The 18,825-nt window shown below is 36.3% G+C and overlaps 1 protein-coding gene across 1 annotated transcript in view; it reads right to left on the bottom strand.

Annotated features, from left to right (window-relative positions):
• Cdh7 (cadherin 7, type 2) overlaps positions 1-18,825 on the bottom strand; it is a 105,136-nt gene that overhangs the window by 8,683 nt on the left and 77,628 nt on the right. The window contains exons 8-11 of the mRNA XM_013018904.1: positions 8,914-9,050; positions 7,454-7,575; positions 6,683-6,800; positions 3,783-4,034 (exon numbers count right to left, since the gene is read on the bottom strand). Of these exons, the coding sequence (XP_012874358.1) occupies positions 3,783-4,034; positions 6,683-6,800; positions 7,454-7,575; positions 8,914-9,050 (629 nt within the window). The remainder of the gene's footprint in view (positions 1-3,782; positions 4,035-6,682; positions 6,801-7,453; positions 7,576-8,913; positions 9,051-18,825) is intronic.

The following is an 18,825-nucleotide window of genomic DNA, read 5'->3' as shown; positions in this document are numbered from 1 at the left end:
TGCCAAACCTAACTGTATCTGTCTGTTCCTCCTTCAGTGCCAGTTTTAGGGTAGGGCTGATTTTTGGGATGCCTTCCAGTGTTAACATTCTGGGATCATCACTGAATCACTTTCTGTCAAGTTACAAGACACTTCAATGTGTCACATAACTGGAACACCAACTTGTCATGTAGCAATGTGTTTTTCCTTTATAAGACTCCAAAATCTATAGCAGCCTTAATTGAACTTGGATTTCAAATTCTTCCTTACCATGTCCAACACCTCTCCTTATTTGTTTCCTTGCAGTATTTGTATGGAAACTTATAAAGTATTTGAGTTAAAATTCTCCTACTTGGTATCTAGAGACAAGATTAGTTGGTATCTAGAGACAAGAAGTATCAAAAGAGTGAGCTGTTATTAACAAAAAATCAGGCCACATGCCAGGATCAGAAGTCTTATCTACATCCTACTGTATACTATCTTCTGTACCTACCATGTGAAAACCCAGTCTGTAATAGTAAAGGCAGACACTGTGAGTGCAAAAAGTCACATTCAACTGTTACCAACATGATAGGATAGGAAATAAAACATAGGGATCACCACTCTAAGCTGAAATGGAGGCATGCTGGTAATTGCGTAGCATCAGTAGGATGCATAGCATCAGGAAGCAGAAGTCTCTACTTCAAAACTGTCTTTGGTCTTTTGGCTGTGTTTTCACTTGTGGTTATAGAGATTTGTAAGAACTTTCAAAAATGAATAAAACACAAGGAATGATATGTGTTCCTTAGAAGTCAAATGAAACATTTCTAATTGGTAAATATTTAAACAAAAATGTTTGAGTTTAATAGAAACAAGGGTCACACTTATCTGATGGTTGACAGACTTTTTCAAGTCTATTGAAATTAAATATACTAACATATGGACTCAAATTATTATAAAGAAGAATGGACTGTAGTAAATTCTATTTAAGTGGCTTTTGTTGACATTTGGATGATGATGATGATGATTTTTTTATTTAAATAAATGTACAAAGAAGTTTAAATTCAGCACATCAATTTATGAATACAATGTATATTAATCAGTGTCACCCTTTCCAACTAGGTGATTATTAACTAAAAGAATATTCAAAGAGCCAAGATTGCAAAGAACCCTGATATCATAGGTGACAGAATAACTATTCAACAGATGTATAGGAATCAAAATTCAAAATCAATTCATTCTTTACATAAAGAAATGTGGGCAGCATATCTTTTAATTCTCTTCTAATAGATGTTGCTTCTGATAAAGTGGTAACGTTCTGAGTATTTTTTTTCTGTTGATCGTGAGGCTTGAACTTTGGGTTTGGACGCTGTCCCTGAGCTCTTCAGCTCAAGGCGAGCACTCTATGGCTTGAGCCACAGCTCCACTTCTGGTTTTCTAGTGGTTTTTATTGGAGATAAAAATCTCTTGGACTTTCCTGCCTGGGTTGGCTTTGAACCACTATCCTCAGATCTCAGCCTCCTGATTAGCTAGGATTACAGGCGTGAGCCATCAGCGTCCAGCTGTGGTGACGTTTTGAAAATGTTCAGTCTACCTTCTTAGTCTCTTCTCACTATTTGCCTATTTCAATTTTTTTTACTATCTTTAAGTAGTTGTACAATGGAAGTATCATTTAACAAAGCAGTTTGTGAATACAAGGCATCTTATCAATGGCACTGCCTTCAACTCACTCATTTTGAAAGCTAAAGACTGCTCATATCAAATAGGAAGGGAATTAAAAAATCTTATGTAGCTTACTATGTTCTATAAAGTGAATATATGTGATTTTCATGCTTATTATTACCTTGTGGAGGCCAGGAGATCAATGAAAAGTTCTTCACAATGGAGTCCTGGGGATTGAACTCAGGGCCTGGGTGCTCTATCATTTGAGCCACAACATCACTTCCAGCTTTTTCTGAGTTCTTTATTGGAGATAAGAGTCTTACAGGGACTTTGATGCTAGGACTGGCTTCCAACCTCAATCCTCAGACCTCAGCCTCCTGAGTAGCTAGAATTACAGGCGTGAGCCACTGGCACCTGGCTTAGATCTTTCCTTTCTTTCTTTTTTTTTTCTTCAAATTATTCTGACCACTTATATTCTAATCAGGCTTTAACTTGGAATTACTCATCATTTTTAATGGATTTCTGAGGTTTCTACCACCTGTGTGAAGTTCTGTGGGGGGAAAAACAGATCAATTATAATAATCTAGATACATTTGTTCAGCTGAAGTTATTGAAGATAATAACTTCTATGTTTATGAGACTATTTACAATGTTCTCCTAGCTAGGTCTTAGCCTGGTTGATAGAATAAGGACATGGCTTCATCAATATGACTTAAAGTAGATTGAATATTTAAGATGTGTTAGACACCCAGTCCTTTATGAATTATCTCATTTAATTCTCACATCAACCTTATGGATTTTTGTTCTGTTATTTGAATTTTTAGGACAACTAAGTGGTGATTCCCTCTGTGTAGACCTAGCATATGGTGGAGATAGAAATAGTGGTTTACTCAGCTCCATAAATTTAAGTTTTCAGTTTATTAGTACTGAGCTTCAACTTCTTACCTATCATTTACGCTTGGCTTTTTTGCTCAAGGTAGGCACACAACCACTTGAGTTATATCTCCATTTATGACTTTTTGATGGTTAATTAGAGATAAAGGACCAATAGAATTTTCTGTCCTGGTTGTATTTGAACTCTGATCTCAGACCAGCCCCCATTGCCCGGCACAAATCCAGTTTTTAAATATCACATAACAGTTAACTTCAGTTGTAAAGGCTACTTTTGTTAAAATAGGTTATGAATGGATTCATTAATTCCATTAAATCCTAAGAAAACAATCTTGGGTACAATATAACTTATTCCTTGTTCCAGCTAGCTGAGCTGCAGCATGAAGGAAAAAGGCATTTGGAATAAACCTATCATAGCATGGCCAGATTCATGTTTCTCCAGTTTTAAGAGGATGCAGTATAATCTCTTAAGCAACTGCAATCTAATATGTCATAAATCATGTTCAACCAGATGACAAAATAATCCTGGGAAGTAGCTTTGTTACCAGGTCTTAAGGATCTGTAGCAGCAATGCTGTGATTACAGGGTTTTACAATTTGCAATCAAATGTAAGAAATCTGCTTTAAATATCTCCTGAAAAAGTTGACGATAAAACCATAGTACCTAAAATAAGAAAATAATGGAAACACTATAAAACATTCTTTCTAATCTAGGGTACCTAGAGTCAAGTATTCTAAAGCAAAGAAATTCAGGTAAAGCAAATAAAAACAAACAAGCAAACAACAACAAAACAATCAGTTCAAAACCCCTTCACTGTTGTTTGATATGATTCGATTCTATTCTATGCTTCACTTTTTTTTTCCAGTCCTGGGGTTTGAACTCAGGGCCTGGGCCCTGTCCTTGAGCCTCTCTGTGCTCAAGACTAGCACTCTACCACTGGAGCCACGCCACGTCCAGCTTTTTCTGTGTATGTGGTGCTGAGGAATCGATCCCAGGGCTTCATGCATGCTAGGCAAGCGCTCTACCACTGAGCCACCTCCTCAGCCCTTAGGATTCACTTTGCATTCTGTGTCAGCCTTTACACAGTATTGGACTCCATGGCCAGAAAAGTGTGGCTTTCCTTGGGACCACAAATCTATACAGAAGGGGTTCTCACGTCTTCACAGAAAGATATCATAAAGCACTGGAGAAGAAAATAGGAACCCTGCGATCGTGGTGATTTTTGTAAGTAGCCCACCTCCCCACCTGGGCAGAGACAACCTAGCACCTACCCAGCAAGGTCAGCACGCAGGCCAGGATGGCGATGAGGGCGCCGGTGCTGAGCCCGGCCGGCAGGACGTAGGCCTCGGCGTTGCAGGTCTGGGCCACCCCGTCGGCATCGCAGTCACACACGCGGATGGTGAGCGTGTTGGTGCTGCTGAGCGAGGGCGAGCCGCTGTCCACGATGAAGACGGGCAGGTAGTACACGGATTGCTCCTGTCTGCGGAAGCCGTTCCTCCGGGTGAGTATCGAGGCTGTGTTGTCTAGGATGAAACAGAATGCAGGTCTGACACCCGGCCTGATGACATCCGTCTTTCCACACTTTCAGCCCCTCTGTCGCCTCTGACTCATGAAGTAGGGAGAGCTCATCACCTACTCTGTCCGGGATCTTCTGGACGGCATGCTATTCTGGGGATGTCATACAGAGTTGGCTATGTATGTTCTACTGCACACAGCCCGAGAAACAACTCTAAACTAAACGGAGCGTGAAAACTTTTGCATGCCATTTGGCTTGTTAATGCAACTTTATAAAAAAAATTATCTACTGTGTACCGTTTTACTCACCTTACACTTCAAACCATAGCTGAAATTGAATATGCACTCATGTTTTGCTCAGAGAGTATATTCTAGGAAATGTGTCAGGCAATCTCGTTGTTATGACCAAAATTAAAACCTAAGTGATCTCCTCAGGTAACACACATCTGTGAGTTCAACATCACTTCAGTGATAGAATTGTTAACATGCAGAAAGTTATTGTACATGGGTGTGTAGGACAGGAATTATTGTAAAATGTTTAGCAATTATATATCTATATTTATTCTTTCCCTAGCAGCAAGTTTTTAAACATTTTGTCAATAATAAAGCAGGCCATTATATTCAATAATTAACTATTTGATTTCATAAAGCACAGCTACATTAGTTACAAAGATATACAAAGTGAATCCTGTAACTGTGATTTCCAGGTCAGAAATAGATTTTTTTTATAAATGTGAAGTCTTATTAGCTCATTGTCATAGTTAAATAATTAGGAAATGTATGGTATTCTTAGATTAATGAGGACAATAAAGCAAAAAGGGCTTCTCAAGATCCATAATGCCACTCAGTATGCTTTAGTTATATATTCCTCTTGCCAGTCAAAATGATACTTATCCAAGTTAGTTTGAACTAATTTATGGTACTGTAGAAAGACAGGAGGCAAACCTCATTTCTGTCTCAAACAAGACAACACAGCAAGCTAAGGGTAGACTGCTAAAAAATAACCAATTACAGTAATGGATGAGACAGGAATAAAAAAATTAATTTCCAGATTTCTTCTGATGGATTTTTATGTGAAAGAATCTTATTGTTTTGAAATATACTGAACTTGAAAAGATACTCACTGAAAAATTCAACATGGAACTGTTGGTGGTCACAATCTTAGTATACACTTTTACTGATAATAAAATACACAGGGTGATGGCTTCCCTTCCACTGGTTTAGATGCTATAAGTATTTATGATCTGGTACAAAAAGATCTAGAAATTGCTTATTTTTAATGTTGCCTTCACATAACGAGACATCAAAAAAGTGTGCGCAGGCACGTGTGTGTGCTCACATATATGCACACTCAGTGAAGGGAAGAGCATGATCAAGTACAAGCTGAAGGGCCCAGTGTGTGAGAAGGGAGCAGTTATTTCATCTCTCCAGGAACTTGGTAATGAAATTCACTACACTCTGCCTTTGCTCCCCAAGACAGAAGAGAGCCTTGCTCCCTTTAGGGTACAGGCTGAGGCCCTCGACCAGACTCATCTGAGATGTGGTCACTATGGATGTCCTGTACATCCAGGCATTTTTGCACACACATACAGCAATCAGCCACCATAGTGGCATTGGATTAGGACCGTTGAGGGATATATCACATTCCTCCCATGGAGGTCATGTGTTACTGATCTGTGTTTGTATGGGATATGTCCAAGAATCAAGAATGATGTTCTCCATGTACAATTAAGTTAGAGTCTGAGATTCCTCACATAGGGAATGCTCTCTCTTTTCCATAACTAAAGAGACAACAGTGTGGTCTTGCGAAAGGAGAAGGCAGTCAGGGAGAAATTGCTTCTTCCATATGGAAATTTTATGCAAATTTGGCATTTTTTGCACTATTGAGAGGTCCTAAAGAATGGCTTCAGGCCAATAATTTCATAACCTCTATCATCTGACTGAATTTGGCTAACAAAACTATTCATTTGTCCCTAGAATTTGAATCTCAAAATGGCCTGGTAAACAAATTGAACAGATTCTTTTAATGAATACATTATTTTAAAGTCCTTGTAATTATCAGTATATATTAATGAGCAAAACCAGAATTGATTTATTGGTCTTTGTAAAATATTTCTATAAAACAGGTTAGGATATTGCTAAGAGTGATTAACTTTGAAGCAAGTAAGTATGATTTCTTTAATCATTAAATCATTAATGTTTTACTATTATTATTGTTCACATGGGTCATTGTTATTTTCATGAAAAAAATAATTGATGCTACTTTTGTACATTTACATCATGGTTGATTTAATCTGAAATGTGTGATGCTCCATTCTTTTTCTCATGTTTCAAGTTCTGCTTATATCTCACAGCTCTTACTCAACATTTTAGATCACTGGAAAAAAACATGATGAACCAATAATGAGGCGCAAATAAAAGAGGGAAATAGATCTAAGTTCTCCATTTGGCTTTGAGCCTTTAATGGTTTAAATAGTAGCTCCTCCTTCATGACAGAAGAATCTATAAATAAAATTTCTTTAAGGGGCTCATTGCCCTTTCATGAATGTCCTTGCTGTTTCTTAAAAAAATCCATAATCATTATTCCCAAGGGAGATACAGTCCTTGCTTACAGAGTCTTCTGTGTTTGTTGTACACTTGTGACACAATACCGTACCTTTGTTATCTTTCAGTGAGAAGTTTTGGTTATTTGTTGCATCTGTTGTTAAGCTGAAGTAGAACTGGTGCCCATTGGATGGCTCATCCTTATCTACCGCACTGATTTTCTGGATTACCTGGGAATAGGGAGCGGAAAACAGGAAGGCACATTGGTGCATTCTGCTAAAATCTCTGAGGCAGGAGAGAATGGTTTTACAGCTCATCATAAAGGTCATCTTCTTGAGTGAGATAGAGGAAATGAATCAGGTGTACCGATGTGAACCCAATCTACAAAAGGGCTGAGATAAACAAACGATGGCCTTTTCCACATACGGGTGTGAACTTACTTTTGTGAACCTCAAAAACAAGCTGCACCAATTGATTAGACATCCCACTAAACATCACAGACACTATGCAATATAGATGAACAAACCAAGCAGATGCGAAGTGCTCAGTTCTTAGAACTTCAAGGTACCTAACCTCTTTTACGGAATGTGGGAAACAACCACATTTACTATGCTATATTTCTCCTTAAAGAAATCCATGCCCTGAGCCAGTTAATAGGGCTTAAATGATATCTGTCTTCTCTTCCTCAGGAATTTTCATCACTCAATTAAAGCAGAAATGGAAAGTTCCTTTAATATTAGTTTGTGCAACACATCAAAGTATTAGCTTTGCTGAAACAAGTTGATTGTAGGCTCACTTAAAGCCGGGAGATTTCAAAGGAATTGCTGCTGGATAATTTAAAGAAAATCCAAACCAAAGAGAGCGATGTGGCAAGGGCTCCTACCTGCCCGGCCTGGGTGTTCTCGCAGACAGTGGCCTCATAGTCCATGGCGAATTCTGGCGCATTGTCATTAATGTCGAGAATGGTAATGGCCACGTAGCCTCTTCCTACCTGAGACGGATTCTCTGCGAAATTAAACAATCACATTCGAGTTTTCCATTAGAAAAGCTGCATGGCTGATCTTTTGCTCAGAAAATTTATATGAATGAACAAGACAAGCATAGCAACTTATATTGAAAGTCAGGCAAATAAATAGGTCCCGTGTCACAAGACTTCAAATCAGAAGTCATGACAGAGTGTTATTTAAACAGACCGGTAGTCAGATCTAAGTACATAATTTGCGTATGTAATATTTAAGTTACACAAATACCCATGGGGTGTTTGTGCATGTGAATGTAGTCTATGTATATGTATATCTATATGCACACATAAATATATTTAGTTTATGCATATGTGGCATGTAGATGTGTGTATGCTTAGTCCCTGATAAGAAAATTCTTGAATAGAGAATGAACAGTACACCATGCAAGATCAATATTTTTCAGCTAATATCTCATATTTATATGAACATAACTATGTATTATATACACAAGCATTATATAGGTAATGCATTATCTAATACATAGTGCACATACTGCAAAAAATTAATTCTTTTCAATGGTTTTCTCACCAGGGACTAAAAGTCGTTCAACATCATAATATTCTAACCTAGATACCTTGTTCGAGGTTAATTTACTAATTCTTTTTTTTATTGTGAAAATACCGTAAAGAAGGATTACAATTACATGGGCAAGATAATGAGTACATTTCTTGTCAAGCATTGTTGCCTCCTCCTTTGTTTCCCCTTCACATCCCTTCTTATAAAATATTTTGCCCACTCCTTTATCAGCATCAACTCAACATAAGATTTTTTAGGCTTTCTTTATGTATTTTATTTCTTTTTTTTCTTTTTTTACTAAGTTTTTTATTATGAAAATACTGTACAGAGGGGTTACAATCACATGAGCAAGGTAATGAGTACATTTCTTATCAAACATTGGTGCCTTGTCCTTTGTTTTTCCCCTACCATCCTTTCCCTCCTATCTCCACAACTACACTCCCCCTCCCCCGCCGCATCCCCCCAGCCTAAATTGTAAAGCTCGTTTTTCGACATAGTATCTTGTACATCTCATTTGTGCAATGGGTCCACCTGTATCCCTATTTAAGAAATTTGACTGGAACAAAAGGAATCTTCAGAAGATACTTAAGAACCATTATTTTAGTCTTCTCTTTTCAGTAACATTGTCAACATTAGCGAGTAAATCTCGTGAATATAACTACTTTATAGCTCGGTGATTTGGGACTCTTTTTGGATCAGTTCAGTCCTGTAACTAATGCAAGCCACACTGACTTCAAATCTCACAATACTCTGTCTGCACTCTCACTCCCCTCTGCCCTTGTGCAATCTGACCCTCGCGACTTACGGCTTTCCATCGCAAGGACTGTGATGTTATGAACAGCATTTGTCTCCCGGTCCAAAGACTTGGCAGTTGTAATCACTCCACTGTTGGCATCGATATTGAAATATCTCTCCAAGTCTGTGTTTCTGTCAATTGAATACCTAATTGAAAATTAAAAGTTTAGCTTTCATGTTTGATTATGTTTTGTTAAAATTATTTTGTTAATTGCATAGCTAATCACCAATTCCTGCTGACTATGAGATTTGTTAGATTAGGAATAGAACTGCAAGCCTTGTTTAATTTTTCTGCATAGCTGTTGATTCACATTCAAAGTAATATCTTTGCTTTACTGGCAGATGTTTCAAAATGAATTCTAATGCATCGTTATGTTCACTGTAGATTTGAATATGCTATTATATTTAAAATGGCATTGTAAATATATCAATTAATAGTATTATAATTAATATAAAATGGCAATCATTACTGTTTTGTTACTTCTAAAAGCATTTACAGTGGATATTAGTCCTGTTCATGTTTATGGGTCATTCTAAAATCAAACATTCAGCTAGCCTGTTATTTTCATATACTTATACTAATACATATGTGTATAATTTACTGTATTATATAGTTATGCTATTATATATTTTTATGATATTACCATATTTTGTTTTGATAATATCAATCTGGTTTTTAATACCTTTCTATTTTGAGTCTTTCCCTGAAGGTACTTGGCCAGAATTCTAAGACCTGTTACAATAGAGAGCTCTTAAAGTTTGCAGGGCTAGCCAAAAGCCAGTGGCTCATGCTTGTAATCCTTGCTACTCAGGAGCCTGAGATCTGAGGATCACGGTTCAAAGCCAGGAAAAGCAGGAAAACACATGTCTTTGTATCTCCAATAAATCACCAGAAAACCAGAAGTGGCGCTGTGGTTCAAGTGGTAGACTGCTAGCCTTGAGCTGAAGCGCTGAGGGATAGCACCCAGGCCCAGAGTTCAAGCCCTATGACCAACTCCCCCTCTCCCACCAAAAAAAAGATTGTATGGCTAGTTTGGCATGTAAATCTTTCCTTTGAAAGGAAAATACCTAAAATATCTGGAGTACAAATGTTACTAAAAAATTATTCCACATGATTTCTTTTTTCCACTCTTAAAAGTTTCTATTTTTTACTTTCTTCTCATTATTTTCCAGGTTGGGTGGGTCAGAGAAAGGCTCTATTTTAGGAAAAAATAATGAAAAACAAACAAAAGAGATAACTGAAGAAAAATAAAAAACTCTACAGCTATCCAGTTAGACCTGATGATAAGAAACTGACTCAACTACCTCATGAACGTAGAAGATACTGGCCTCAGTCTCTAGGCCACATTGACTCTATGAGAGCTTTGTGTCAATTCAGACATTTCATGGTTGATTATATTTTGTTAATATTATTTTGTTATGAATATGCACTCAGCTTTCTACTTTTCAAACATGCATAACACAAGCTTTGGAAAACAAGCTGGCTTTCCTCTTTTCCCCTCCTTCGAGGAATTCTCATTCCTGAATCTACGATCTACTGATGCATCAAACATCTTCCTGTGTCAGTGTGCCTGTTTTCATATTTTTACTTATTCTTGACAATTTGTATATTGTGTCCCTCATTACTGTATCTCCTTGTTTATATGCCTAGTACAACGTATAATCTTGGGCTTAAATCAATTATCTGTCATGCAATACACCTTAGGTGTTTTGGGTTGGTAATTTGTGAGTGTAACTGTAGTGTGAGGTTTAGGTCTTGATGCTCAAGAAGTTGCAGATAAATGGCGACTGGGGCTATAGGATTTGATGACTTGAATGAAAGCAGGGCATTGATTTCCAAAGTATCTTCTTTTCACAGATGACATGGGAAGGATCAGGGTAACAAACTGGTACTGGAAAGTATGGTTCCTTCCATGACACTGACTGTGTTAAATAATGACAGTTGCTGCTAGAACAAGCAATCTAAGCATAGTACAAGTGTGTAGAGATTGTAAACTTCATGACAGAGCCTTGTAAGTAACACATCATTGTTTCTTTCACGGTTCTTCACTCACAGAGGTCACAGTGAACTTGTAAGTTTAGGAGAATACACTATTTATTAGATTATACTACACAGTCAGTGATATGCTGGACAGTAGCTTTAACACTTTCTCAAAAATTAAATGATGAATGTAAGGCTATTAATGATGTAATGAGGCTATTCATCCTGGAATTTCTGAAATAATTTTTAGCATAAAGAGAATGCCAAAGTATAGGCCAACTGAAGAATCTCTTTCTGATATGCATTCTTGCTAGGATGACTATAGTAATGAATTTACGCTTCCCTGAAAATAATTCTAATGGAAAAGATAACTCCCAATTTTAAATTATATTACTGATATTAAATAGCAGATTTTACTTGCTGTCATAAGATTCTTCAAATTTCAACATATGTGTTGGTCATATAATCATCACTGAAATCAAAAAGTGGAACTGGTTGTTCACTGCGACACTCTACATTACAAACTCTCTCAAAAGCAAGCATGGCAAATACTAATCTATTCTCCACCATTACAGTTCAAACTTGTTGAGACTGTCTTCTAAAAAAAAGTCTTACAGAATGTAAGCTACTGAAGATAACTGCTTTCTTGATGTAAGACAGACTCGTCAAACTTCTGAGCCCACCCTTGTATTTTAATTTTTGAATTTAAGTATCTATCGATTTTGAATACTCAGTGGTATTTGGTGTTAGAGGAGTGTGTCTTCCCAGAACAAGATTCTTTTTGTATCTGTAACTATATGCATACTTTGACTATAAGTTTGTACATATTTCTGCATATACATAATCATGCACGTAAGCATATACTCATAAATATATACTTTTTCTACATATTTACCCAACAAAAAGTGGTATTCATATTCAATAAGATGGTACTAATTCAAAGCCTATGTTCTTTTTTAGAAGTTGAGCCAATACTACAACATTCAGGTGTTCATTTTCTCAAATGGCTAAGTTAATTACTAATATAATAAAAAAATATTCCTAGAAGAATAGACATGTAGATTCTTCAATGCAAAGTTATTGAATTTGACATGTTTCTTTAAAAATGTGCTCATATAATTCCCTAAAGAGCTAAAGCCATAAATAATTTGATTCTATTATCAGTAGCCTCAAAGATTGCAGTATAGAATAAAAGACATTTTACTTGAGAATTCATTTAATATGATAAATGTTTTCAGTCACTCTTCATTGTAGAGAAAGATTACTTTTCATTTGGTATCTAGAAATAACTAGGCCTCTCTGTTTTGAAATTTCTATCATTCAAATATTTATAATTTCTATATCATAAGTACATCAGCCCAGACTTAATAATGTCATGTATCTCTACATAGCTATAATCCTCTTTTATCTTTCACTGTAGAGTATGATCATATGTATCTATCCTTGCATTCATATATATATATATATATATATATATCCTTGCATATATGTAGGGTAATTTATGTTTTATCATGGGTGCTTATCTCATGTCTTTATTTCATTCCTTCACACATTAACTGCTTTCTTCTCAGTGTCAGAAAAAGACATTTTTTTAGGAATTGTTACATAGATAAATAATGTTTAAATGGTCACCTAAATGATAAAGTCTTAGGATGAACCCATTTAATTTGTGTGGTAGAATAGAGTGAGGAATGTTAAGGGAGCTGGGGAAAGGAAAGAGCTTGAGAAACGAATCAAATCCCCTAGGTTTTCCTTCAAAGCTCCTCCATAGCAAGACTTGCTGACCAACAGTATTCAAAGGATCTGCCATTGTGTTTATCAGACCCTGCGGACATGGAAAAAGATCGGAGATGCTGTGTGAAGTTAGCTAACCTATCACAATGACAAAAAGTCACTAGATAGGAAACATAAATAAAATGGAAACATTTTTAGAATGAAATGTATACGTATGTCCATTGTAGAGTAGTAGAAAGGTAGAGTGAAACAAAAGAGAAGAAAACATGTCCCCCAAGTTTGAAGGACTACACTTCTTGTTGCTCTGAATCTCCTTTCCTGGAGCCTGAGAGCTGCTGTTGGCTGGTTAATTGGAAGCTGAACTGGTAGTGAGAAGATAAAGGCTTTCTTAAGTGCTTTCTTAGTCATGAGTGATCCTTTCCTTCCATGCAATGTCTGATGCTGCTCACGGTGGTGTGTGGACCCACAAGGAAGCTACTTACTCCTGCAAATTGAGTCTGGCCTGTGTCAGTGAATGTTACAGACAGCAGTTAAAGGACCACTTCTGTTTCTTTGCAATGCAGTTGAACCGTCCCCTGGTTCTGCAGACAGCCCTATAGAGAAAGGTTCCTCATCAAACCTCTTGTTAAGAGTGTGCATCTACTCCACCAGCCTGCATCGTCCTCTGTTCATGCTTCATCCACTCGAGAGCAGACTCGCCAGCCTTCCCCCAAAATAGTATTTACTTTTAAGTCTTCTCATTTTCACAGTGTACTAAATGTGAACAACATGGTTTAGATTTCTTCCCCTCATTCTCAACAAATGCATAAGGTCATGTGGAACAGAGACTCTTATTTGTGTGCCTAATGTTATTGGACTAAATGCTCTTTACAAAAAGGATGTTACGTGTCCAACTGAAAATGTACATTACCTACTTCTCTTGTGGATATGGTATCTTTATGGCTACGATTTAGATGATCAGAGGTAAATTTGTTTGGTAGAACCTCACTGAAAAACAAGAGTGGAGTCAATATTGGCTTTCTCCTCCTTCTTGTCTCTTTCACCAGAGACAAAAATACAGTAGCAAGAGATTCAGAAGCAATCCTGAAAGTATGGGCTAAATATGCTTGGTTAATAAAGCAAAGTCCCTCATTGGCATTTAGCTGCTGAATTATTCAACACTTCAGATTATACCTACAGACTTCCTAATATGTCATCGGGTTATGTTTTGTTACTACTATAGCACAATTTCTCACCAATGGAAGCAAGCATCATTATTTTTCTATTTCAGTACTGGATTTTGAATCTCACCACTGATAATGAGTGAAAGTATGATTCAAAATGTGTATGTCTGATACATCTTTCCAGTGTTCCTCATAAATATTAGTGAGCTTTTGATCTCTGACACCTAAAATTTTATGATTTACTGTCTCTTCCCTCCCCCATACCCTATGATCTGTAGGCTTCTCATCAGTCCAAACTGTTATACTCATAGATGACTGGAAATATCAAATGAATCCTAATTTCTGTGCCTTTCTCGTGTTGGTCAGTTGGCACTCCTAATTTCTTACTTCTCAAGTACTTACAAACTGTATTTCCTTAAAGACAAGCCACCACGATTGACATGACAAACTGGTCAGATTACATCAGGTGTCATGCATTTATCAGAATATTTGCATTTTGTGTTTCTTCATCTAAAAAATGGGCATGATTCACAAGGATGTCTCATTCCCATATTTAATGTTGTACTTTTAACCCAAAATCTCTTTTACAGATAGAGCAGGAGGGGTGTTCAGTAAGTTATGTCTCTGTGTTTCTTAAGTGTTTCTCACATCTGTTACAAAATTAATTATGAGTAAATGATTTTTTCCACTGATGTGAATGATAATCCATTGAGAGTAATTAGAATGTTTTCCTTTGAAGTCACCAGTGATCATTTGTTCACAATATGAACATGTAGGGGGGTCTAGGTGAGCACAAATATATGATCAGTACTTCAAATGTGGCAAGGGATAATGGAATAAGAAAGCATGGCCAAATCTTAACAATAGAAACAATGAAGCAATTTGAACACTTGTGGTGTGGGTGTGCAAGCACATTCATTTATGCACAATAGTAGAATTCTTTACTAGCATATTTGTCAACCCTGGCAGCACAGGCACATTTATTTGTAATGTAGAAACAAAAATACCTTTCTTGGTATTATTTAGTGAAAAGAAAATTACTTCCAAAAACTGCAGAATTCCCTGCACCATGACAGAAGATACCCTGTTTGCCACTCTGTCTCTCTGCCTTATTCTGATAAAAGCAAACCAGATCTTTTTGGGAATTCAAACCTTCTCAGGCTCAAGCAGTGTTGGCACTAGTGTAGGTATTCAGTGCATGCTGGGTTAGAAATGACCCATACTTCACAATAAACCAAACCCTCTTCAAAAACTCTGAATCCTGACCTCAAGTCTATAGAAAAGGGGTTAGGTATGATTTATCCTAAGCAGCTCCATCCTGAAAGAGACTCTGCTTTTGCTATTCTTACTTATAAGTGCACTTTACTTCTCTCTCTTCTGAAGACATATGATTCAACTTTTCTCTTTCTTTTTTTTATGAGTTTGGTGCAATTATTTAAGAAAATTCCAACTTTCTATTAATTATCTTAGCTAATTTCTGTTGATTATAATTAAAGGTTGTTAATAAGACAATAGAAGTTATGTAAGTAGCTACTTCTAATCTTCCAATCCCATGAATAATTCTCCCTCACATGAAAAAGATTATAGAATATTGTGTTGCTTTATTAATCTTTCAATAGTTTTAGAGAAAATGGAGGGTGAATTACGAAACATGAAATTTTGAATAAAGTTCATCTGATTTGAGGTGTCTGAGAAAACTAACTCAGATCTTTGATGGGAGCACCACTCTAATTCTAAAACAATATTATTCACAAAAAAAATTAAATTACACATTTCTTATTTTACAGGCTTTGAAAATGATCTAAACATAATAAATATTCTAGTCTAACAATGCACATGTCTTTGTTTTCACTTTCCTTTTACATTTTTTAGTGGTAATTATGCTAAAATGAGCAACATTTTAAAAGAAAGCATAACTCAAATTCTCTGCACAGAACTGATTTCTGCTACTTTGTAGATAACCCAGCTTTGTTGGTAATACCATTTTCAGTGTTCCTAGTTCACTATGTGTTTTTATAAAAGCTAGATATTTCTAAGTGATTTAGAATAGTGTACGAAATGAGTGAATGTATGCAAGGCATTGAAAAACACATGCTGAATTATTCAGATCTCCCAAATATGTTCATACTAGGCCCACTGGATAATGTCACTTCTGAGCCCGTTTTATGACTTTTCATCTGAGAACATACAATAAACGCAATGTTAACAGGCTCTCAGGTTGGTAAACTCTGTCTACCTATCTTTGAACATGAGTATGACTATAGTTCTCTATTAAAATGGATAGAAATCCTGAAAAGAATGGATATTCCTTTCTTAATAAACCATCTCCTTTGTGATGCAATCATGTTTCAAGCCACTGGCTATTTTTAACTTTGGATCTTTGGGATTGCTCTGTAGCCTGCGGAAATGAATCTGCTGATTTCCTAATTCAGCACTAGGCTCTTCTCCTATACCTAAATAAAACATAGACATATTTGGCATCATACTTCCTTGGCTTATCCAGCTTCTGCCATGCGTATGCTATCACTCATTCAAATGAAGCCCTGTGCCCAGTGGACTCAGTGTGCTACGGATTTCTCTCCCACTTTGTCCTGTTACTGCACTACTAATTTTTTCCTCCTCATATTTTTTTTAACTTTTATGGGATCTTGTTACTTCACTGAGCTTGGTTGCTCCTAGAGTTCAGAGGAAATATTTTATTCAGCTTTGTTTCATATAGAACATTTTCTCCAATACCTTGCTCAGAGAAAATTCTTTTCTGTTAATTAAGTTTTTTTTATTGTGAAAATACTGTACAGAGGGGTTAGAGTTACATGAGCAAGGTAATGAGCACATTTCTTATCCAGCATTGTTGCCTCCTTCTTTGTTTTTCCCCTACCATCCCTTCCCTCCCACTTCCTCAGCTACAGCTCCCTGCTCCACATAAATTGTAAAGTTCATTTTTCAACATAGCATCTTGTACATCTATCTCATTGTTTCAATGGGTCAATCTGTATCCCTATTTAAACAATTTGTTTTTTCCTTTCTCCTCCCCAAATTCTTAATAAATGCATATTGCATTGATCAGTCTACATGGGTGGCATAATGAACGAGTGTGAAGTCCTTGGGTCTCTAGGCTCCTCGGGTTGCTCTTAAGGTTTTGGATGAGAAACTCAGAAGTGGAGTGTCTACCATTCAAAGAAATGGTCAGAATCAGCTGAGCAATGTCCAGCCTTCCATGTTCCACAGATATTTGATATTTGGTACTGTGGGCCAAAATCAACATAAATTATTTTTTAAAAAGTAGAAACATGCTTGCTTTCAATCATTAAGTTTGCTTTAAAGTGTTAAAAGTAATTTAGGTTTTGCCTTTATAGGTGACCATACTGTTTATTTCTATATGGGAAAAAGAAAGTCAAAATATTCATGAAATAGTGATCTAGATCTACATGAACTATCTGAATGGGGGAAATGAAAACCTATACAAAAGTATCAGATGTCCTAATAATGTTATGTTCTGGCCTCTAGATTCATTTAATCTCTTCAACTATAAATACTATACTCATAAACTGTTAAAATGTCAGTGTTCTGATGGTCATGAGCTTGGCCCAGTTTCTTTTCAGGAAAGAGCAGATGCTCATAGAGGAGCTACAACTTAGCCTTTGATTTTCACTTTAGGGAAGAAGGTAAAAAAAAAATCCAGTGCTGTACCAACTAAGGATCAGGTGGAAAGAGCTTCTCTCTCTTTTCTTGCTGAAGGGACAGAAGCATATGTCTTTCAAGAATTCCAATCTCTTGCTCCACATAACAGTAAGTATTTCCTACATAAAGTGTTGTATTCTATACTTCAGTATTATATAACAAGACGGTTAAATTTTATCCAGTTGTGGTGCCTTTTCTTTTTCTTTTTTGCAGATCTGGTACTATTGGCCTAATTTAAAACTATTAGAGTAAAACCAATACTGCTTTTTCAATCATCAAAGAAGTTCTAAATATATAGAAGCACAAAGCTTATAGCTTCAAGAGAACTGCTACATCTCAGTCTGGGGACTCAGGATTCATGGTGCCTCAGAAAACTGGACATTTTGCCTACCATGCTTAATACTGAAGGAAGTATAATTTTGAAATTTAATTGATAAATCAGTGAAAGTATATGTTTACTCATATACATTATTTACTATTATCTATTCTTTAATGTATGCATGGTATTCTTCACTATAAATAAAATATGTCTCCTTCCATTGACCTCATTGATCTTGAAATACAATGGCATTCAAAACCCCAATGCTTATAATATATAATCAAAATATATAATAGCAACACTGGATAGTATTTGTCAAAGTCCACAATTTAATGCATCATCTACATTTCCTTTCTTATATAATAAATAATAATAATAATAAAAACATTCCACAAAGCTCCTGGAATAAAGTATGCAGCACTGACTTTTCTTTATGCTGGCTCATAGGAAATCATAAGACATTCGTAACATCTCTTAGGTCATGCTGGGAAGAGCAGTGGCCAGCCTGCACAGGGATGAGGGCACACAGCATCCATGCCTACAACATGGCTGGTTTTGAGTGTTCATGAGGGCAGGAGACTTGGATATTCGTACAGAACATGGAAGGCCAAAATAAAACACAAATGAAGATTGCCCAAGTCAGTGTATACAGGCCGATTGGGCTAAGTTGAAAATGGAGAAGTATCTTAGACAAAGGAATCTACTTTATTAAAGTGAAAGAGAAAGTGTACTTTAGGCTCAAAATCATTCTAGCACACAGACTACATTGTTATCATATCAAGGGAATATCCTCCTCATTTTGTAGAGATGGGGAAACCCTAAGGAGTGTGAGTTCATAGGAATTCTGCTAAGTCCTGCTAGGGGAGAAAAGAAGGAAAGGAAGGACTAAGGGAAGAATTATGTATACTTGGCCTGACACTTTTCAAACAATGCCAAGATTTCATTAAAAAAATACTAAATCTAAAAATCTGAGGTTAGCTTATAAATTGAACATATTTGATATAACAATCTTATTTTTATCTCCTAATTTCAGTTTAAAGATTA

The sequence above is a fragment of the Dipodomys ordii genome, unplaced genomic scaffold (assembly GCF_000151885.1).
Source record: "Dipodomys ordii isolate 6190 unplaced genomic scaffold, Dord_2.0 Scaffold43, whole genome shotgun sequence".
In the NCBI taxonomy this organism is placed as follows: domain Eukaryota; kingdom Metazoa; phylum Chordata; class Mammalia; order Rodentia; family Heteromyidae; genus Dipodomys; species Dipodomys ordii.
Note: the sequence above shows the minus strand (reverse complement) of the source record. Positions and strands in the feature narration are given on the sequence as shown.